The sequence below is a fragment of the Miniopterus natalensis genome, chromosome 3, assembly GCF_054644295.1.
Source record: "Miniopterus natalensis isolate mMinNat1 chromosome 3, mMinNat1.hap1, whole genome shotgun sequence".
NCBI classification, from domain to species: domain Eukaryota; kingdom Metazoa; phylum Chordata; class Mammalia; order Chiroptera; family Miniopteridae; genus Miniopterus; species Miniopterus natalensis.
The window spans coordinates 32,328,369-32,351,077 of record NC_142083.1 but is presented as its reverse complement, the minus strand read 5'-3'; the positions used below and the strand labels follow the sequence as shown (position 1 = coordinate 32,351,077).

The window sequence follows — 22,709 nt, the reverse complement described above, 5'->3', positions numbered from 1 at the left end:
GAAAGAACTTACGCACCCCTATGTTCATAGCAGTTCAATTTACAATAGCTAAGATATGGAAACAGCCCAAGTGCCCATTGGTAGATGAGTGGATAAAAAAGCTGTGGCAAATTTACACCATGGAAATCTGTGCAGCTGTAAAGAAGAAGGATCTCTTATCCTTTGGGACAACATGGAGGGAACTAGAAAGTATTATACTAAGTGAAATAAGCCAGCCAGAGAAAGACAAGTACCACATGATCTCACTTATATGTGGAATGTAATGAACAAAATAAACTGATGAACAAAATGGATCCAGAGACATAGAAGCATGGAACAGACTGAGGGATCTCAGAGGGAAGGTGGGGAGGGGGAGTGGGTGGGGAGAGATTAATTAAAGAACTTATATGCTTATAGGAGTTTAAGCATCTATAGGGAGTTTAAGCGCAGTAGTCCCCAAAGTCAACATAAAATAATGGAACTTGAGGGGAGGGAGTTGGGAGCTGGATGAGAAGGGTGAAGGGATTAAGCAGAGAAAAAAAGGAAAGACTCATGGACACAGACAACAGTGTGGTGATTACTGGAGGGAATGGGGATGGGGGAGGTGAAGAGAGTAAAGGGGGGATAAATGGTGATGGAAGGAGACCCGCCTTGGGTGACGAACACACAATCCAGTATACAGATGATGTATTGTAGAATTATATACCTGAAACTTTTGTGATTTTATTAACCAATGTCACCCCAATAAATTCAATTAAAATAAAAGAAAAAACAAAAATAATAGAGATTGAAGTGGAGGGAGGTTAGGCAACAAAGGATAGTAAGAAAAAGGAAATCAGAAGTGTAGCATCACAAAATTAAAAGAAAATAGTGGGAAGGAATAGGAAGAGAAGGAAGGGAGAGGAAATCTGCCATGTGTCACGCCTGCTCTAGTTGTCTGTTTCTGAAAGCCCTCAGCTACGAGTTAGAGCACCATAGGCTTCATCTTGACCGTCGGCGCTGGTGAGGGGAACTCCGCCGTGCGGCCGAGAGTGAATTACAGACGTGCTGGGTATCCCTGCATTTGAAATACTACTCAGAGTAATTTTTTAAATACTATCTGGGTCTAGCCTACTCAAGCTCACCTGAAATTCTGTCCCAAATGCCATTTTATTCTTTATGCAGTTTCAAGTTCCCTTGTAGTTTATATGATGAGTCTTTTCTGCTTCTCAGTAGCACAAGGCACTTTGTCATCTCGTATTTATTGCTGCCAGGTAAGGATTCATGGTGTGCCGTGAGCTGGTAACCACCCCAGGAAAGGTGTGGTTAGTGTACATTGGTTTACCAGCCCAGCTGTCTGTCAGTGGCTTTGGTGGGTCTCAGGCTCCCTCAGGTAAATTATTCTGCGAAGGCCTGGGCAGCTCCAGAAATCTCATAAAATCCCTAGAACAAAACAGCTACTGAATTTTGGTTCTTAAATGGCATCCAGTATATTAAAATCAGTGAAAGGAATGGTGAAGGTGAAGACTTTGATTTCAAGGAGGTGGAGAAGACCTGTTTGCTTTTTTCCTTTCTGTTTCTCTTTGCTGTTTTAAAGAGCTCATAATCCCTCTTAGCACCCAGGTTCACAATCCTGGCTGGCCGCTTTAGAGGCGACTCTGGATTTGTGTTGGGATCACATCACCTTGAAGTTAAATGAAGGTGGCAACCAGGGAATGAGACTAGATAAGAAGGAGCCGAGGAAGCAGAGAGAAAGGAGAGGCTTAGTCAGGGAGGATGAATCAGAGTCAAGCTCCCTCGTTGCTGTCACCTTGATCTGAGGATAAAAAGTTAGTGTACTATTCCCGTTGCATGCATAGCATCAAGCTCCCAAGCAAAGTGTGTTTCGTCCTTTCCTGATCCGAGTATATAAAATGTCCAGGGCTCAAGTACAGTGTTACTCAGAAGAGTCCGCTGAGTTCACATCACCTGCCCATACCTCACACGCACACGCACACGCACACGCACATGCATGGCCTTTGCTCTCTCCCTTCGTCCCCATGGGAAGAGGCACAGCTGATTGTACTTCTGTGATACAAAAGGTAGACCCCTAGGTGCTTAAGTCATGACTCTCTACTCACTGTGCTCTTCTTCTGAATATCATAGGAACTTACAGGCACAGAGGACACACATTCTCCAAAGAAAGATGCTGAATGGTCCAGCCAGGTCATGGAAGGATATGTCCCTGTGTATCCGAGCTCACCCCAAGGATACAATTTAGGCAGGCTTTGCAGTGTTTTATGAATTAAATACAAGAGCACTGCATTTTGGGAGTTGCCCTTGTACTCCTTCGACCAAATCAAGCCCTCAAAGTCACACTGAATCTGAATCCAATAGCATCTTAAATTCATAAGCCTCTGTTCTGTATGAGTATTTTGAAACCATGTCTTAGGTCCGGGTTTTGAAAGATTAATGTAAAGCACCTGGGGAAAAACCCACTGGAACATCAAGGATAAGTAGAGTCATGTGTTGCCTGCGAAACAGGTTGTCTAATTTTTATCATTCATCTCCACCAAAACCCAGATTCCCAGGGAGACCCACTCCAGCATACCTGGCAAGTTCCTTAAGATTCTAAGAATGTGTCTCGTTCACATTGCAGGGCCTAGCAACTGGCTTTTGGCCCTGGATAGCTTCCCAAATCTCCCTGAGAAGAATTTAGTGATACTCCTTAAATTGTCATTCCCACCAGAAGTCCCTGGCCTTGGGTAAAGTGACTTTATTTTTGGATTGGGGGTAGTTATGTAAAAAAAAAAAAAAAGAGAGAGATGAGTTAGCTCAGCAAAATATTTCCTAAAAACCACACAGTAAGGACCTCTCACTCTTCCAGTAGCCTCACAGGGAAAATGGAGCGAACTTAGCTGTACACGGTGATAGTAGCAGAGAAAATCAGGCTCCTTCATCTTAAAATTCTTGACCCTCCTGGCTCAGATTCCACTACTTAAAAAGCAGTAGACATAGTGTATCTGTATGAAGAAAAATGATTGTAAAGACCAAATCTTCAAGATACGTTAATTACAGAGAGATTACATTATAAGAGGTTCTACCTATTTTCAGATTATGTGTTACTTGGGTATAGAGAGACTTTTATTTTTTAGATATTTTAGGTATTAGCTAGAAATCAATGCCTACTGAAGATCATTTAGAAATTAAAGCAGAACTTTTCTGTTATTGTTTTGGGTTTAGTGGGAAAATGTGATTTAATTTATGCACAACTCTTCCAGAATGGTTTTATCACCAATGTAAGCTGTATATTGGCTCAAGGGTGGTAGTGGAAAGACTATTTCATATGTTCAATGGGCTTTGAGGATGCGGCACACTAGTGAATGAAAAGTTTTATAATTAAGGTTTCTCAACTACGTCAGTAAATGTCAACGAGTCATTCCAAGTGCTATACAAGTCAGTCCTCTGTACCTAAGCTAGGAAAGTGACAGGTGGGTTGAATGCACCCATATCATTTAAAACTGGTACAAATGTTTTTAAGATTACATTTGGCTTTCTGTAATAATGGGCCCTTAAAACTTCTCAGTGTGTCTAAAATTGCCTTTCACTCATGTAATTTTACAAAAGTTAGGGATAAAGGTAGAGCTGAAGAAAAGTATTAGGCTATTTTGAACGCCTGTGACCTAGAACCCTCCTTTCAAAAACATTTTCCCTTCTCTAAGGTGGCAGAGCAAACCCCTTGACAGTGTGCCCAAAGGCTGACTTATCATTAGTGCTATTAGCCAAGAATACAGAAGAACTGACAGGCAGAAACCTTTTTTTTTTTTTTCTTCTTCATTTAGATGCTAAGAATGCTGCCCAAACAGAGTGGTTTCAAACTCAGACAAACCTGAGTTCTGGTCCCAGTTCTTAGACCAACTAGCTGTGTGACCCAACATGAGTTTTGTAACCTTTTTGAGCTTCAGTTTTCCCATCTGTGTAAAGCTGATGTTTTATATATTTAAAAGGATTAAATATATAAATATGTAAAGCCAACTAAGGCAGGGCTTGGCACAGAGGAGGCATTTGGTAAATTATTTTTAATGTTATTATTACTAGATTAAACTCTTATGGAGTTAAAAGACAGAGAATGACAGACTAGTCAAAGGTTGACCTTTGGTGAACAAGTTTTCATCTGTCCAAATACTGACACTTCCAGTTGGACAGTCCCTAGAAAAGCAAACCAAAAGTAAGAGCGGGATGGTCCTTGCACCCCCTCCTTTGTGGGAGTCCCTGCACTCCACCGAGGCTGAAGGTCCTTATAGAGCCTAGGAGTCACCATTTTAGCATTTCACCAAGGCCCACTGTCCAAGTGTTGGCAGTCTCCAACCCTGGGTCTTCCCCCTGGTCTCCTCACCCCACCCCATTGTAATATACCTGCTCTCTCTCTACTACCTTTCTGTTCATTTGCTCATGTGTGCCAATGTGTGGCCCTTCCTCAGAGCCTGCGTACGTTTTGACGTGGGTCGCAGAGTGAGAAGTTCTCATCACTGTCTCCATTTCACATATGAAAAGACTACGGTTTGGAGAAGTGAAGTTACTTGACCTAGGACGACCAAATACTAGGAAGAGGCAGTGCCCGAATTCAACCCCAGGCCTGTCTGACCCCAGATCTGCTGCCCCTCACCACTGTTTCGTGCTGCTGGTGCAGGCAGATCCTGGGCACTCAGGAACAGCCCCACCTTCCCTTAGCTTGATCCTGCTCCCAGGACCCAACTGCCTGCCTGCTTTCGGTCAAGTTAGTCAGAATCAAGTTAGTTGGGAACGAACTTAACAGAGGTATTGGGAAGTGCAGAGAGGAACCCACTGGCCGCTGGCCTCCGGTCCACCCCTAGCCTAGGTAGAGTCCCCTCCCAGCCTAGGACAGCGCTCTGGGCCTCTGCGTGCCCAGGTAGAGTCCCCTCCTGGCCTAGGAGAGCGCTCTGGGCCTCTGCGTGCCCGGGGGGGGGGGGGGGGGCGCCTTCTCATTTCCAGCGCCTGCCTAGAGAGCCACATTCCCAAGTATCTGTATTTACAAGGGCCTGAAGGGAGGAGTAGTTGGGGGGAAAAGCAAATTATGAATATTTTATTGGACTCATTGTTTATTGTTTATTATTGAATCAGATGCCAAAGTCTAAACCTAAAAGAAAAATTCTGTGAACTTGCTTGTATTTTGCTCATCTTGGAGTTTTCCTGGTTCAGCAACTTTTCCAAAAGTGGAGCAATGAATGTCCCAATAAACTTATATATTCCCGGGACATATTCTTCTTTGTTTTGTCCACAAACTGACTTGTGCCCATAGGACAGCATTTTCTAAGTAGTGATCTAAATGTTGCATCCTTACTGAGAAGTTCAAAGCGCAAATCACTGTCATCAGGCAGTAAGAGATAATAGCTGACAGAGGTCACACTCACCCAGGGCTTCCTATGCGCTTGGTGCTAGCACAGGACGCACCTGTTGCAGACGGGGGGGGGGGGGGGGCACTCGTCATGCCTGTTTACAGATGAGGAAACTTAGGCACAGGGAGGTGAAGCGGTTTGTTCAGACCAGAAAGTTAGTAAATGGTAAAGCTAGGACTAAACCCAGGCATCCTGGCTTCTAATTTTATTTCCTTGTACTCTTAAAACAACCAGTCCTCCTCTATCTGATTATCAACTAAATCATTTTTATATTTTGGCAAAGAAGGCCAAAGCTAAAGTGTATTTGGTACTTCAAGCAGCCCTCGAAGCCCTGTTGCGGAGTGTGAGCTCCGGAGTCTCCGAGGCGGGCTGCCCATGAGGACAGTGACTTGGAACTAAAGATGAGGGAAATGGTGCCAGCTTTTCTCACCATTTTAATAACTGCATTACTGTGACTGTATGCCCTTCTTGGTGACACTGATAAAACTTTTTTCCCCCCCCACAAAAAATATTCTTAGTCTAAACTTTTTTTGGTTACTTTCGAATGGTCATGACAAAGAAGAAAAGAAAAACCAACGACCTCTAAATTAAAATATGTGGGGATCTTTTCACCTCAAACTCAAACTCCATAGACCAGGCATCGGCTGATTTCTTTATTTTAGTGCAAAATTTACAGAAAGTTCTTATGTGTTTCCTATCTGCTCTCAGCAAAATCTTAAATTTATTGAGAATCCTACTGTGAAACATTTCTGTTCAAATTTTTAACTGTTATCCTCTCTGTAAATCAAATCTTGAGTGAGAGAGTTCAGTGCTAACAGAGCTTGTATTTCCAGAGGGTTGGGGGGTTACAGTTTAAAATGTTAAGTCTTTTACTGGAAGAGCCTTGAAAGTGAGATCAATATGATTGTTACTTGGCTTTTCGATAATAACAACGGTAAACTTTCCCAACCCTTTGCATTTAATTTTCTAAGCTTATCACATGGCTCATGTACCATGTCCATGATCTCTTAGAACTTTAGAGAATTTCTGAAGCCGGGAGAAAACAAGCAAACAACAACCAGCCACTGTTCTGTTCCGCTAAACTTCACCCCGTGTTCTGCCTGATTCTAATTACCTTAAACAATTTACCCAGGATGCTTCAGTATAACCACCTGGAAAAATGAGGGTGGAACTTTGATTCTGGGAGGCATATGGAAATTTAATTACTAGGTTTACAAAGTATTTTAAAATCCCCAGATAAAAGTGACCAGAGGACGGGAGAATATCATTATTAGCATTAGTGGGCTATGTGTGGTGGGGAGTAGGGGTTGCTGAGAGTCAAAGGCCCGTGTCCCTTTCTCTGCACTGGCCTTCAGCCCTGTCCTCTGCAACCAGCCTCAAGGGGGATGGAGAAAGAATCATTTATTCACCTTCTGGCTGCAAGAAGTGCAGGCTTCCACTGTGGCAGTTCTAGCACCGAGGAGAAAATACACATAGGAAAAAAGAAGGCCATGTCTCACTTCCAAATTAAAAAAAGACATTTCTACATGTTTCCATAACCCACAGACTGCTGCCATTTGAGGCCAACCCCTCAAAGTTTCCCTCTTTGTCTAGTGCAGTTGCTGAATCTAGGCCACTGTCAGCAATCCTTTCATTCACCCAGCCCATCCCCACGCCTCACAGATGCAGAGGCTCTCTTGAGACATGTGTACTTTGGTATCAAACAATGCAACTCATGTTTGATTTTGGATAACCTTGCACTGCTGAATAAAATAACCCTTGAGAAAGAAGCAATAAAAGCGCTGTAAGAAAAATGACTCATGTTTCGAAGCTGTCTAAAGTGATCACTTATCCAAACAAATGGTAATTCTTTCAAGACATAGTAGGCATGCACCATACTTATAAAAGTCTGGGAGAAAAGCCTTGCAAAAAAAATTTTTTTTAAATTTGTGTTAAAATATATCAAAAGAATGTTTCTGGTAGGCTGTCCCAGACAGGGTATGCTTAAAAATAAAAACAAAAACCACATGCATGTAAAAGCCAAGGTGGGTTGGCGCAGGGGGAGGTCCCTGCCCAGCATCGGGCTCCTTGACTTGTTTATGTACTTGTTTATGTGCCTCTAATTGTTTTCCATTTTCTGCCCCCATTCGCTAGAGTGCAAAGATGTGAACAAAGTGGCTTACTGCCCACTGGTGCTGAAGTTCCAGTTCTGCAATCGAGCATACTTCAGACAGATGTGTTGTAAGACCTGCCAAGGACACTGACCCACGGAAAGCCAGAGAGAGCCTTGTCATTTCATCGTGGAAATGTGTCCATCAAAGAGAGCCACCCGGAGGAGGAGGACTGATGTCCTTGCAGATGCATTACCCTGTGGAAAACGTAACCACTGGTCAGCCCTAGCTGACAGGATTTCAATATTATTTTAACTTCTGTGAAGTAGGATTTATTGATCCAAAGTGCTGGACACAGTTTTAGGAGGGAATGCCAGATTGGAGAGATCCAAACAACACAGGGAGACTTGCTTACTGTGGAGCGTTTGTGTTCTTTCGAGTAAATCCAATAGCCTGTTTACCTCCTTGGACCATTAAGATGATTTTTATTATAGACTTAGCAATGACACTGAATCCATTTGTATTTAAAACTGTTTAAAATGTAGCTGTTATGACTTGGTCGACTATGGAAGTAAAGAAGGTTCAGAAATCTTAAGTCATAGCTTAAAAATATTTACTATACTTTATCTCACTACGACAGCACCACCATTTAAATTCTAAAATGGGCTTTGAACTGTAATTTAAGGAGCAATTATAAATCAAAAGTAATGAAAGTCTGTATGATTTTTTCTTCCTTCTACTTAATTTCCTTAGGAATAATCCCCCTGTTCTGAACACTGCTGTGAGCCATATATAAACTAGATTAAACCAGACAACAGTGAAGGACTTAGTTTAAGGCAGCGCACCAGTTACTGCAGCTGTGCCGCTCCATAAATTCAGTGCTAAGACTGTGGCCAGCCTGCCGTTGTGCGAGTGGAGCTGAGATTTCCATTAACACTTTGAGAAACACTTCAGTGTCATGCCGAAGCCAGACCTGGGCTCTGGTCGAGACCAAAGTACCAGGCCCTTGGCTGCCATCACACGGGGACGCCTCAGCTCTTAATATGAGCCGCTCCAGATCCCGTGTGTACATCGCACCGGCCTCGGAGCGGCTGCTGCCCCGCCGGTGGCTGCACGCGTGTTAAGCTTACTGAGACGATAGCATGCAGAAGACAGACTGGCTCGGTGACCACCAGGCAGACCCTTTTGCTGACCATTACGATGGGTTCCAGATGTCCCTTCTTTAATATGGCAGAAGGGCATTTATTTATATGGGAGCAAGTGTGTGTGTGCGTGGGCGCTTTTGAGTGTGTGGGTAGATGCGTGTGCTTGCACGTGAACGTGCGATTTCTGTGAGTTTTAAAGTAGGCAAGGGATAACAACCAAAGAAGAGAAACTCATGAAGACTGGAGATCATAAAGCATAATTGTAATAGTCACTCAACCAAGTATTTTATATTTTTATGGCTATTCAGAACCACAGTTAAATGTGAAACCCAGTTCCTTGAGCAAGTCCAAGTCTAGAATCAAATCCACCTAATTTAAATGGATTAAATTTAGCTCATACGTTCCCTATCCACAAGGTCCACATCATGCTCATCAAAAGAGATGACAGTGGGATTTTTTAAAAAAGGAAGGAGAAAAAGAGGGTACTTGTTTATATTGATATTTTGTACTTGAACACTTGCAGCCTGCAGCGGGTTCCGATGAATGTGCTTTGTGTCCTACACGTGTGTCCACCATGCTACACCAACACCTCAGGCTCGAACCAAATGGCTACTTTGTAAAGGTCCTACTTGCAGTTGAAGAGTCTGTTTGACTTAGGTCCATCTCTGTGCTCTGAGACTCCGCGTCAGGTCTGTACCCTGACCTGGTGGGGGTGACTAGGTGCTTTCAGGAGGGGAGACTCCCAGGCCTCAAACACCAGCCTACACTCCAGGTTTGCTGTGGAGTCGGCACGGGATGCCGTCTGCACGCCGAGTGGTGCTCGTTTGTATCTCATCACCTGCCTTCTCAACCCCACGGCTCACACCCCTGAGCTTTCTGGGGAGAGCTGTTGATACTTGAGAGCAGTTGCCAGGGCCCCTGTCCATGCTGCCCTGAGACCAGCCCGAGTGCCGTCTTAGCCATTCAGTGACAGGGGGGCCGCCCGTGGGCAGCGTGGCTCCAGCACTGAATCCCCTTGGTGCTTTGCAAAGAGCAGTTAACTTGGTGCTAATGTGCCCTGGTGAAATAGACAAAAGGTGAGTGGTTTCTGTGGCATTTTAGGCACAGGTTTGCCATCAGGCTCTGCCTTTATCCAACATAAACATCAGCTCATGTGTTTATTTAAAAATACTTCTTACATTTCTGATCAAGGACTATTTTTTACCTCACCTGGAAAGTAACATTTCGAGGGCCACCCTGCTGGGCACCATGCATGCCTGACTGGGTGTGGAAGGGGAGGTCAGCCAGCGCTCCCTCTGGGGTGTGCCCCAGCACTAGGGAGCGCCTTTTCAGAAGGAACCAAGCCGAGAATGTAACAGGATGAAACATCTTCAGAGAGGCCCTGAGTTCAACTCCGAGAGGGAGAAAAGTCACACTCCACAGCACATCACAGGACCGCAGCTGCTCTGTAGTCAGTCACGTGGCTACATAGGCTCTTTTCCTAAATAGTAACCGTAGGATCATCGTGGAGGCTGAGCCACCCTGGCAGACCCTCCAAAAATAGTGAGCTAGATAGACTACTTAGGAACCCCAAGGAGGCCTGTACCGTGGCTGAGAGCAGGGTCTGCCACTGGCAGGAAGGCCTGCCCCAAACGGAAAGGGAAATGTGCCCAACCGATTCCGCCCCTTGAGACACAGATGACCCCCCAATCAGTTCATTTCCTTAGGAATCATTTGAGTGAATGTCACATCGGTATCCTTAATAATACAGAATGAAATTACCTTTGTATTATTGTGATTAGTTGTTGCTTATTATTTTGTACTCAGTATTAATGTGGTACACTGTTACTTTTTTTTTGCTTTTGTAAATTATATTCTAATTTATTGCCATGTTTCCTTAACACTTGTCCTTCATTCATTCATTCTGCTTGTAATGAAAATGAAAAGTCATTGTAACACTTGATGGAGTGAAATTCCACACCAGGCACAGATTTTTTTAACATAGATAATTTAGTAAAAATAAAAGTTCAGCTTGTAAGAATGATTCAGATGGAAGTTGTCTATTTCTTGAACAGCCGATGTTAAACTTGCAGCCAGAGGGATCGATCCCTTGGAATACCACAGCTACGTTGTCCAGTTTTTCTTGGTAGCATCCAGGATTGAGTTAATATATTGAACCCTTGTCACCCTCCCCAGGGACTGCACCTACTTGTATTTCAGTAATATCTAAACGCAAGGGTTTTGGGTATTTCTGGTGGGGCTATATCCTCAGATGCCACCGGTAAGCTATTCTAAGAAAGGAAGTCCACATTGGCCACAGCCACATACTTCAGTTACTTGGCTCACAACTCTTTTGCCCCCTCCTCTTTTCCCGTCCATGTCAATTCTCAGCATAAGGAAAGATGCTGAACAAAAGAATTCATACTCGAAGGTTCCTGCTCAGAGTCAACGGGGAGCGTAGAAACATGAGAGGCTTGCTTTTCCACCTTCTGACATTTAGTCTTTGCTGAGCTGGGGGACCCTGTCTTATGCAAAGGAAACTCAGCAGCCAATATGCAGCTTAGCTATCTGAGGACTTTCACAATGACAACTCCATTGATTACATAAGAAGGTGTCGAAAGCCCAAGCATGGTTGTGCTTTAATTCACTTACCCCCATGCCTCATACACACCCCTTCAATCTTACACATTAGAAGAAATCAGGTGAGATGATTAGATTGTCTTGGGGAGTATTTCCCCAAAGTCATCCTAGAAGCCAAAAGTGGCTGAAGTGTTATGAAAGCTCAGTCAATGGGAAGACCCTGGGACCCACCGTTTCAGCCTCCCACTGCATCTGCAGAGAGTAGTTCTGCTAAGGGTGGGGAGGGGAGATACCAGGAAACAAGGCCTGCCTTCGCTTAGATTCCTCAGATTCCAGTCTCTTTTCAACTACAGTTGTTTTTAGCCTTTCAGTTAAATTTTTTTCCCTCTCTTTGAAATGTCTAAAGGGCACCATCCTGCTTAGGCCACTGACCCCAGGACAATCTACCCTCCCTGGAGACTCTGCCACTCTCTGGGGAGCATTAGGACCATCCCTAAGACTTTATGTTCCAAAAGGCCAGGCGACGTTTTTTTCAAGTAAATAAGAAAGTTGGGTATTGATCTTGGCAAGAAAAATGTGTGAATTTATTTGACTAGGATAAGATTCATTACTTTTAAAAGAAGGGGGAAAAAATGTAATTCAAGAAGGAAAAAAAGGAAAAAGTTCACAGCCCATGAGGACTGGAAGATTCTAAATCAGTGGTCACAGGAAAGAGGAAAGATCAGCCACTGAATAAAAAAAGTGCCGGAGAAGCTGTGTTTGGAATTCTGTCTCATTCGTATCATCAGAATGTGTGGAATAAACTAACATAGGTTTTTAAAAAGAACAGCTGTTCACAATGGTTTTATGCCTCAGACTTCAAAACCTCAAGCTGGGACTTAGAAGGAAAACGGTCTTTTCCCCCGTCTCTTTCTCAGAGGGTTACCTCCAGCATTCCTTGTCCCTCACTTACCCTCAGATAGTGCCTGAGGCCGGGAATGGAACAGTGGTTGAGGGCTGGCTTCACCCTGGGGTGGGGGGAACCAAGCTTAGGCCTGTACTGTCTTTCGGTGGATGGCCCTCCTTAGCCCACTGAATGCTGTGAGCTGCATGGGTGATGAAAGCTCATTTCCACAGCAACATCCTGTGTTCACTGGGACAGCAAGGGCCCAAGGGCGCCCGAGGCCCCACTCCAGGGACTGGGGAGCCTGAGGAGTCCTGCTCACTCTGGTAATAGAACATCATGCCTGACCAGTCAGAGTCCACTGCCCAAGACCATGCGGCTTGTGAAAGTTCAATCAAGAGGTCTTTTCCTAGCCCTGGCTGGGTAGCTCAGTCAGTTAGAGTGTCGCCCCCGATATACCAAGGTTGCCGGTTTGATCCCCGGTCAGGACACATAGAAAAATCAACCAATGAGTGCATAAAAAAGTGGAACAAGAAATGAATGTTTCTCTCTCTGTTCCCCGACCCCGCCATTCCCTCTCTCCCTTCTTCATTCTCTCTAAAATAGAAAAAGAAGAGATCCCTTCTTGGATCTTGGCTTGGAAGCCTTCCCTTAAAGAGAAGTTCCACATTGGAAGGGACAAGTGATCCCACCAGCTCCAGACCTCCCAGAAGTCAAAATGCCTTCCCCTGGTCAATGGCTCAACAGTGGGTGGTGTCTACTAGCTCCAGGCCAATAAAAGTCTTGGAGGGGCCTGATCTGTGCCCCCACCAAGGGCAGTTGTGAACAGTAATTGTGAGATGAGGCCCCTAAAATCCCAAGCAAATGTAGCAGCAGGAATTTCCAGTGCAGGCCACGTGTGGCCTTTGTGTCTAGAGAGGGTGTTAGCCACAGCCAATCATTTATATGACCAATATTTGCTGAGTACCTGTTGTGCAGGGCCCAGTGCTAGGCACTTAACATGTGCTTTCTCATTGAACAAAACTACGAGGAAAATGCTTTTAATCCCCATTCACAGGTGCCAAAACTGAGGCTCAGGGAGGCTAAGCTGCCAAGGGCCACAGAAGCAGTGAGGGGAGGGAGCATCACTTCTTCGGCACAGGGAAGGGAGCCGCCTGGTTTGCATTTGGGACAAGGAAATTAAGAAGGGTGCCCCCCTGCCAGAGAGACACTGACTCACCAGGCCAGAGGGCAGGGGGTCCTTCCTGGGAAGCAGTGGGCCCAAGGCCTGGGGAGGGACCTCAGGGGTCATGGAAAAGGAGAACTCTGGGCTCCTGTCTCGGCAGGTGGTGGTGTTCACCATGACGATCCCTATGTCCAGTGACAAACTACCAGTGGGGGCCCCAAGTGGTTTCTGAGCATGGAGTTAGAGTCCGCAGGAAGAGACATTCGAGAACGGACCGTGTCTGCGGTGGCAGCCAGCAGCCAAACACAACACGGAGGCTCTGACCTCCCTGAAACGTCCTGTTTCGAATCATAGAGCCTGGCCCTGCCTGACAGCCCACCGCCGCTTCCACACACGCCAGGTGGCCTCGCTGACCTATTTCAACACAACTCCAGCCGGATGATTCCCGTGCTGGCTTTAGGGTACACTTTGAGAAAGAAAGGTGGGTTTTTCTCTATTTTAGTCAGAGCAGGGCCATCGGGGCTTGAGAACTTGGGCCATTAGGTTGCTGCCAGCAAGCACATTCTTTGACCTTCTGCGGTGGGTCCAGAGAGTGGAACCAGGTGTTCTTTCAGCCCATGCCAGAATGCACTGGCCGCGCAACTGGCCACCTGCCTCCACCCCACCGGCGGGGCTTTGGCTGGCCCCCCACCAAACAGCTGTGCTGGGAGCCACAGGTGGCCGCCCACGCTTATGCCCAGGCCAGCAGCTGCATTGGCCTGGCTCGGCCTGGCAAATGGACCTCATGTCCCTCTGCCCCTTTGCCCCAACTCCTCCCCAAGCCAGGTCACTCAAGGGGCTGAGGAGAAGGAGAACCAAAGCTTAAATGCACTGAAAAATTGCTTCTGTGGTTCAAAGGCAATCAAAAAGCATCCTGTTCTCTCCTCCTTCAATGTGATTATGTTTGGTATTTTATTTCAATCATTCAAATTTACCTGTTGTAAATTAATAGATAATTAGGTCCTGTTTGTCAGGCGTATTATTGTTAGAATAAAAATTTCCTGATGCTGTGTAGCTATATAAATATAAAGGCAAAGGTAGATGACATCCCATCTTCAAAAAAATAGCCATATCTGGGAAACCACACTAGGAATCTAGACTTTAAAAAAAGAGCATTATTTGATATTCTGTAACAACACCCACAGAAGTGGCTAAAATATGAGTTTGAATAAAAGTGGGTAGCAAGAAAATGTTATCACAGCTAAGCTAATTGCCATTAAAAAATCGTTTGATTCATAGTCTTAAACTTTAGAAGAGAAAAAAGGAAAAATTGAGAAATTAAATATTTTATTTTGAGATTAAAAAGAGCAAGTGTTTGTTGATATTACGAAGCAAGAGATCCTGGAGCCAGAGTTAGCCTTGAAGATTTTCTGGACGTAGGCCGAGCCAGGAAGATATCCTTATGTACTGCAGTCCGGGTCCGAGGCCCCGCCAATGTGGGAAGCTCCGCTGGAGGAAGTGTAGGGGGCCCACTATTTTATTTCGTCCCATATTTAATCTCAGCTGGAGAAACTTCATGCACCAACTATCTCTTATGTCTGGCTTCCTAAATGAATGTTAGAACTTAACTCTCCCAATGAGCATTGTCTTCTTTCATGTGAGCACTCACTGTACTCATTCTAAGAGTAAAATCGTCATTCAAAACTTTTTTAAAATTGCTTGTTTAGACTATCTCCCATTATAGGGTGGATTTGATTTTTGTGACAGCCTACAACCAAATCTGGTGAGTAAATTGCATATAATCATCTTGGCTGCAAATATCTTATGTGTCTTACAAATTGACCCCAAGTGATGCTACAGAAGGAACTCCAAATATGCTCTGAGTAGGTGACGGCTTGGATGGATTTCACTCAGTTGTGTACAAAAGCGCTGGTGTTTTGTCTAAAAATTATTGGCATTACTTTACAATCCAACTTAAAATTGAGATAATATTAACATTTCACCGCATGTTTTGCTATTTCCAGTTCTAAAATTAGCTGGAACCTGGACCACCTACCTGGCGTGTTATCTGTTAGGGAGAAGGGAGCGCCCTGACCCCTGGGAATTGAGTAAGCCTTAAATCCAGAGGCACCCCACTACTCCAGGCCCCAGAGGTGGGCAGACAGCTGTTCTCACAGGGTTGTCTTTCCTGGAGCCTCTGGAGGGAGCTGTCCTTCCAGAAGGGCTGGTCACCCGGGTCCAGCAGCAACGTCGAGGCTGCAGCTGAGAGGGTGAGACCAGGAGCTCGGCCTCCTCGCGCTGGGGCGGCAGCCACTTCGGGGCGAGCGTGTTCACACACGAGGGGGCCCATCTCCTTCGAAAACTTGTTATTGAATTTATTGGGGTGACATTGGTTAATAAAATTATATAGGTTTCAAGTGTACGATTCTATAACACATCGCCCCCCCCCTTCCCTCTGGTAATCACCATTCTGTGGTCTGTCTATAAATTCTGTTTTGGGGTTTTTGTTGTTGTTTGTTTTTTGCTTCCTCCCTTCACCTTTTTCGCTCAGCCCCACAACCTCCTGAGTGTTCCATTTCTGTAGCTCATCTTTTTGTTTTTTTACTCCCTTATTTATCTAACTTTGAAGTGTGAATTTTCACCATGGCTTTTTAATAAAATTTATCTACATATATAGAAAATAAAACACAAATAAAAAAATTTTCCCCCAACATTTTTGGTGGAATGCGTTTTAAAATCCATAATTTATATATATATATTCCCCCTGAAAGAACCAAATCACTTTTAATTCACACCCTCTTTCTCTAAACAGCTTCAAAAAATCTCCTTGGGTGGCCAGGAATGATTGTTTCCCAAAATTAGCAATGACAGCTATGGTTGGGGACACTCTTGGAGTCCACTGTCACTTTGAATCAAGAAGAAAATGTCACATTAAATGTGTTTACATCCCCCCCCCCCCAAATAGTCTAACCAGATTGATTTTTTTGGTCAATTTTATAATTCAATTACTGATAATTGACTAGGAGAAATGCCCTGATAAGAGAGACAGGTGGGGTTCCTTCAGGGAGTTCTAATGAAGAAAAGAAAGGATTACATATTTGTTTAATGCAATGTTTTTTATAAGAGTGAGGGATGCTGAGAAACGAGAAGTGTTTTCTATGCTGCTGAAAATACAGGATGGGGCAAAAGTAGGTTTACAGCTGTTCATATGGAAAATAATACAATAATTTATAAATAATAATACAAGAATAAACTCTGTGTTTTGTGTACTCACAACTGTAAACCTACTTTTGCCCCACGCTGTATTTAATTCAGTGTCCTTTGCTTTAGACAGTAAATTATCAACTTTTGTCTGTTTTCTTTTGTGGTTGTTTTTATTTATTTTGGAAATTTTCAAAGAGGAGCAAAAGATGAAAGAATAGTTAATGACTTCTCTTCGTTCAACTTGTTTCCATATATAATTCTTCTACTGTAGATTATTTAAGGAGATATTATATCATTTCATCATTAGATATTTTGAAATGTATCTTTAAAAGATAAAGGCTTTTTTCAAAAAGGCTATATTACAATAAACAAAATTTTATATTTTCATTGTGAAATTGTGTTTGTTCTAATACTGTCACCAAACTTGGGGAAAGTAGTAATAATTGTATATACTGGTTAATGAGCACCTATTCTGCGCTCTATTCCAAGCAGTCTAGGAAGCACTTTCTGTCCATTACCTTACCATCATTTTTATTGACTATATAGAAGAGGAGACTGAAGCCGAAACTGGCTATTCAAACCGGACAAGGCTGCTAAAAACCAAGATTAATGAGAAGAAAGTTCTTCCAACACCAGGGACTGTCCTGTTTCTCTGTTGCAAACCACATTCAGGAAGAGGAACACCCAGCCTTGATCTCTGCGTCTTGGCCCCAACAGAGTGGTATAAAAACAAGTAACTCATGGAGAAAACACATGCTCCTTCTCTGGCCCTGTGGACCGGGGCTGCTTTGAGCCTTAGACACGTAAGGCTGCATTGCCTTGGTACGACGGCCTTCTCGCTGCAAAGGGTGCCATCCAGACTTTCCTTTACGATCAGCACGTCAAAAGCTACCCCCAGTCAGTGACACTTCTCCTGAATTCCCCCTGCAGTCCCTAACGCCTTCGCAAAATTTCCAGCTGCAACCGTTAGTAACGAATAATTAATTGCAACCATGCTCAGCGGTGGAATAAAGTGTGTAATTAAAAGTTTCCTTGGTAGGAAAGTGCACGATGTCTGCAAATAGCCCTCAAAGGACTGATTTTTTTAAATGGGGGGGGGTGTGGAGAGCGAGCAATAAAACCAATGTGTCAGATGTTAGTAATTGGTGAATATGGTGGTGGGTACATGGGAAGAAGAGCATTCATCCCCATAGAAAGTGTGTGTGCGTGTGTGTGTGTGTGTGTGCAGGTATGTGTGTGCGAGTGGGGGCAGAGAGAGGAAACAGGGCATGAGTCATGTCGTATCAATATCTCAAGAAGTTCAAGCTCAGTGAACGGCTCTTTCCTTTCTCGTCTTTCTAAGCAGGAAACCAAGCGCAGGGCGGGCGCTGGAGCCGCAGGTCTTTCACGCAGAGTGGCCAGAAGCGAGCGTAACTGGGCTAAAACCCAGTTCTGAATCCTAGTCCAAGAATGAGTTTTTCTCAAGTGATCGCATTGGTTCCCAGACTTTCAGATTTCATGGGCCAGTGAAATTTCAAAACTATTTTGGAGACGGAGATACTTTCTACTTTGCCAAGTAAGGCCATTTTTTTTAAAGTCACTTATTACCATACAAGGTACCTTTCTAAAAGGAAGTACATGTTAACACCCCAAAGTGAACACATTTCACTTGAGGAGAGGTCGCTGCGCTGTCCTTATTTCCCCATTTGATGTCTTTTGGGATCGGAAGCCTTTTCGCTGCAAGGATACAAACTAAACAAGGGACTTAGACACGAATGGCAGGGGTGGCCCGGAGTGGAGCCCGCTGTTCCGCCAGGTTCTGCGGGACCCAGGCTCCTCCCTGCTGTCCCCTCCGATCGGTTCCCGTAAGCACGGCTCCCTTCATGGGCAGGGTGGCAGTTCTAGGACACATGCAGAAGGGACGGCAGCGAGCAGAGCAGGGGCTGTCCCTGCTTGTGTGTCACTTTCTATCAGGATGGAAGAGTGTTCCCAGAACCCCCAGCAAATTTGCCCTCAGGGCACAGGGGCCAGGGCTGAGCCACCTCCGTGCCCTGGCACCAGGGGGCTGAGCTCACCTGCAGTTCTCTCCTCTACTGGACACTGCCTCTGCTACGAGGGACAGGGACGGGCCGACTGTAGGGACCCAGGGTTCCGTTGGGGTCTCTGAAAGCTGCCTCTCGGGCCAGCATGAGCCAAAGCTCAATATTTGGGAGCTAATCACTTAGAGATTCCCATGCTGACGTCTTCACTGCCTGCTGGGCCTATATCCACAGTCTAAGAAATGCTTTATTTAGTTTCATCCAAGTTTGGAGCAGAGATTTGTGTAAATAACTATCGAAGTCTCGCCTAGCCAAATGATATCATAGCTCTGCTGAAAAAGCCTGAATAACCTCCCATCCTTTCACCCCCGGTCGCACAGGAACAACTCCTCATCTTTAGTAACTGCCTTACCGAATTATTCATGAAAGCAGAGGTATTCAGGCCCACCGAACTGGCTTCCCGTGCCACATAAGGGAAATTGTAACAGCTCCTAGTGAGATTTGGTGTAATTAAAATGAACTGTTTACTATCTTGACGAGCTATGGAAAATGTGATAACCCAAGAGTAATCTGAAAATAGCATTTTAGACTGCAGCTGAAGTCTCTTTCATGACATGTCCCATCACTAAAATCGTACAGAAGATAAATTACACTTTTAGGCAACAAGTGAAGAAACTGTTTTCCAGGATGACGGAATGAAACAATAATATAGAAACTCTCTTCCCCTATTCTAGCAAAACAAACAAGAACAAAATAGACAAACAAATCGCCAACAGCAAACAGAGGAGGCAGAAAAATTTTCTGCTACTGATATTGAAAAATGCTAATGGAAGAAAAATCTCGTGCAGCCCACAGTTTGACACAGCTTCTAACTTTGCGCCCACCGATCAAAAACGGCACTTAGAAAAGTAGGTGAGTCAACAAAACCCTGAAAATTCTCACTAAGACTCTGAAACGTGGGAGGAAGCTGACCGAGAGATGGAGTAGGTGGTTGTAGGAAACACAGGGTAATTAGGCCATAGAGAGCCCCATACCTGTCTCAGCCCTACTTCACTCAAGTACAACAGTTGTAGCAGGGGTTTTCTTACTAATCTGTTTCTACCCACTAATAGAAAATAATAAAACTATTCGAACAGTAGTGCTCCTCCTGGGAGCTATAACCACACTATTGGAAGACAACATCCATCTATCATCGTTGGTCAACTAGCATCAACTGTATTTCCTTCCCATTCTCGTAATTCTACCACTCACAAGTAATATGGAGAGCAATCTTCTAAAATAGTCTTTGTAGTAGACTTGTCACCCTGGCCTGTAAACCAGAAAAGAAGAATGTTTCTTCCCAAAAATGCCCAGTTGGGAGTTCCTCAAAAAAAATGACCGTATGTTCCAGCAGTTCCGTGTCTGGGTATACACCCCAAAGAACTGAAAGCCAAGACTCAGAAGGTATTTGTAATACTGTGTTCAGTGCAGCACTATTAGTAATAGTCAAAAGGTGGAAACGACCGAAGTGTCCATTAACAGATGAATGTATAGAGAAAATGTGTACTATACATAAAAAGGAATGTTATTCAGCCCCCAAAAGTAAGAAAATTCTGAGATATGCTACAACATAGATAAAACTTAAAGACATCATGCTAAGTGAAATGAAGCCAGTCCCAAAAAGATAAATATTGATGATTCCACTTCTACTAGGTACCTGGAGTAGTCAGATTCATAGAAACAAAAAGTAGAAGAGTGGTTGCCAGATGCTGGGGGAAAGAGAGGGTGTAGAATTAGAATTTAATGGGCACAGAGTTTCAGGTGGACAAGATGAATAAGTTCTGGAGATGGATGATGCTGATGGTTGTAAGACAATGTGAATGTGCTTAATGCTACTGAACCGTGTGCTTAAAAATGGTTAAGTGGTAAATTTTATGTTATGCATATTACACTACCATTAAAAAAAGAAAGAAAGTCCACAAGGACTTGCCGTCTCCTAAACACAGTGCAGGGTTGGGGGAGAGATTCCAAGCCCACAGGAAAGAGACACACGGCCTACGTGAGTGGCTCATGATACAGGATTGCGTGGGGTGTTTTGTCACCCCCAGCTGCTCTTCCCCTTCCCCATTCTTGTCCTTTGCCAGGTGACTTGAAGTGGGCCCTGCTATGGCAAAGAGTGTGCATATCTGCCCACTGACTGGGCCTGGCCACATCACTTACAGTGGCCAGCCAACGGAATGGGAGCGAGTGTGGTGTATGCCACGTCCTGGCCATGGGGGACCGGCCCTTCCTTTGCCCCTTCTGCCATGCGATTGGCTTGCCTAACACTGGCACTGCTTGGGTGGTTTCCATCTTGGATGTTCATTTCTGGGCACTAGAAGCACACGTCCGCACTAAGAACACGGGGGAAATGTTGACAGGAGCCCATGTTCCGTGTGGCAATGGAGTGGTCCTCTTTCCCTACCTTCTCCTCGCTCCACAGCCCCCCCCTCCCCCCCCCACTTCCCAAGCGGGGGGAGTGCTCCTGAAAACACTGCCCTACATAGGACCTTCTTTCCTGCACCTGTCTGCTTCCCAGTGTGGTGACTATTCTGAGATTCTGCTGTGAAACCTGTCTTCCTCCAAACTTATCTGGAGAAATGAAGAGAGCCCATCCTTTTGAGCTCATGGGAAAACCCTGGAGCTCTTCCCAAAGCATCAGAAGAGAAGGACCATTGCTTCAAACAGACAGGAGTGTCCAAACCTGGAGCAGAGAGGACATTTGTCAACGTAGCCCCATGCCTCAGCTTTCCTCCTTAGCCGATATAAATACACCTTCCACTGTTAGTGCTTTTCTTCCCTGTTCCAGCAGTCAGGATTTTTCGACTCCTAGTTGAGATGCGTAAGTTGCTAACCTGGGGCAGATCCTTTCTTTCCCGATGGAAGTGTACAGGAATTCTCGCCTGTTCCCTCAGCGTCCGCCCCAAATAGGTGCAGTTCTGGGAGCCGCTGCCGCCCACAGAGTGCAGGCTGCTGCCCACGGCGCTGCGCAGCCCGCGGGCAAGTGACAGAGGGTTTCCGCTAAGCAGGCCTGCGGCAGGGCCTGGATGCACGTCCTTGGCAGACAGAAAAGAGCCCGAGGCGGTGCTCTCAACTTACTCTTCCTTGCTGAGTCCTAGCTGCTGCCCTGAGCGCAGAGTTAGAAACAGCCCGTGCTCGGAGGGCTGCGGCCTAGGCTGCCAGTGGCCTGCCCCGTGTGCGGGGCTGGTCGATAAATACGATCTGATGAGCTGGCAGTCTGTCAGGAGGGCGGGACAACCTGGCTCTCCGAGCAGCTTAAACGCTCAGTCCAAGAGGAGAGACGTGGGCTTCTGCCAGAAGTCAAAGTCTGGCCTAGTCGAGAAATAGTAACAACATGATAAATAATCGTCCCTGTTTTTGTGAGCAGCGAGCTTTTTATACCACAGGACTCAGGGACTTTTGAACACAGCCCTCAACCCTGCCCAGTGGCCTCAGGAAGCTTTGAAGGTCAGGTTCATGCCCATTTTTGAGAAGGAGAAGTTGAGGGAGAGAGACATGAGCCAGTTTTTCCAATGTCATCTGGTACAAAGAACCCCAGAGTTAGGTTTTCTGCCTTTCAGCCAAAGGAGGCATTTTTTAGATCTCTCGCCTCCTTCACTTGATTCTTCTGATACAATGTCACTCACCAAACATCCAAAACATTCTCCTGCCCAGCATGGCTCTGGCTTTGAATTCAAGCTGGCAAAGAATTGGCAACATGAAATGGAGACCTGCCCCCAAAGGAGTAGGAGAACAGAGGAGCAGGAGAGAGTGTGGCCCAGGTCAATGTCCTCTGCTGCAGGGAAGCAGACAGACATTGGACCCCTCTGCCGTCCCTGATGTGTGGCCCCCTCAAACAACGAACAGGAGACACTCACCAGCTCCCCCCCGCCAGTGCTCAGATTGCCATCTGAGACCCTGCATAACACAACTGGCAAATAAGGCTCCACATCGAGCTGGCTCAGCTCAGACCTATCTCTGAAAATGAACACATGGCTCAAAATCCCCCGTGGGTGCCCGCAGGAGCTGCTGCCTCCATTCAGCTAGTGTGACACAGCTTGAAATGCCTAGAACCAAGTTAAAACAAGTTAAAATGGCTTCCTGCAGGCAGGGTTGCCAAGTTATCAGCAAAGGGAAGAATCAGTACACTGAATTATCCTGAAAGAATGAAATGGAAACCAAATACTAGTTTAACCAAAGAGATAGATGCTTAGTTTTTTAAAAATTTACCAGACATCACCAAAGAGGATAATAGGAGTTGCCAGTCAGTAGAGACTTGGCATGTTGAGTGTGG

General features: G+C 45.1%; 1 protein-coding gene across 1 annotated transcript in view; it reads left to right on the top strand.

The window, feature by feature from the left end:
- Window positions 1–10,612, top strand: part of ADAMTS6 (ADAM metallopeptidase with thrombospondin type 1 motif 6) — a 207,166-nt gene extending 196,554 nt beyond the window's left edge. The window contains exon 25 of the mRNA XM_016198764.2: window positions 7,488–10,612. Within this exon, the coding sequence (XP_016054250.1) occupies window positions 7,488–7,597 (110 nt within the window). The 3' untranslated portion in view covers window positions 7,598–10,612. The remainder of the gene's footprint in view (window positions 1–7,487) is intronic.
- The last annotated feature ends 12,097 nt before the right edge of the window (window positions 10,613–22,709 follow it).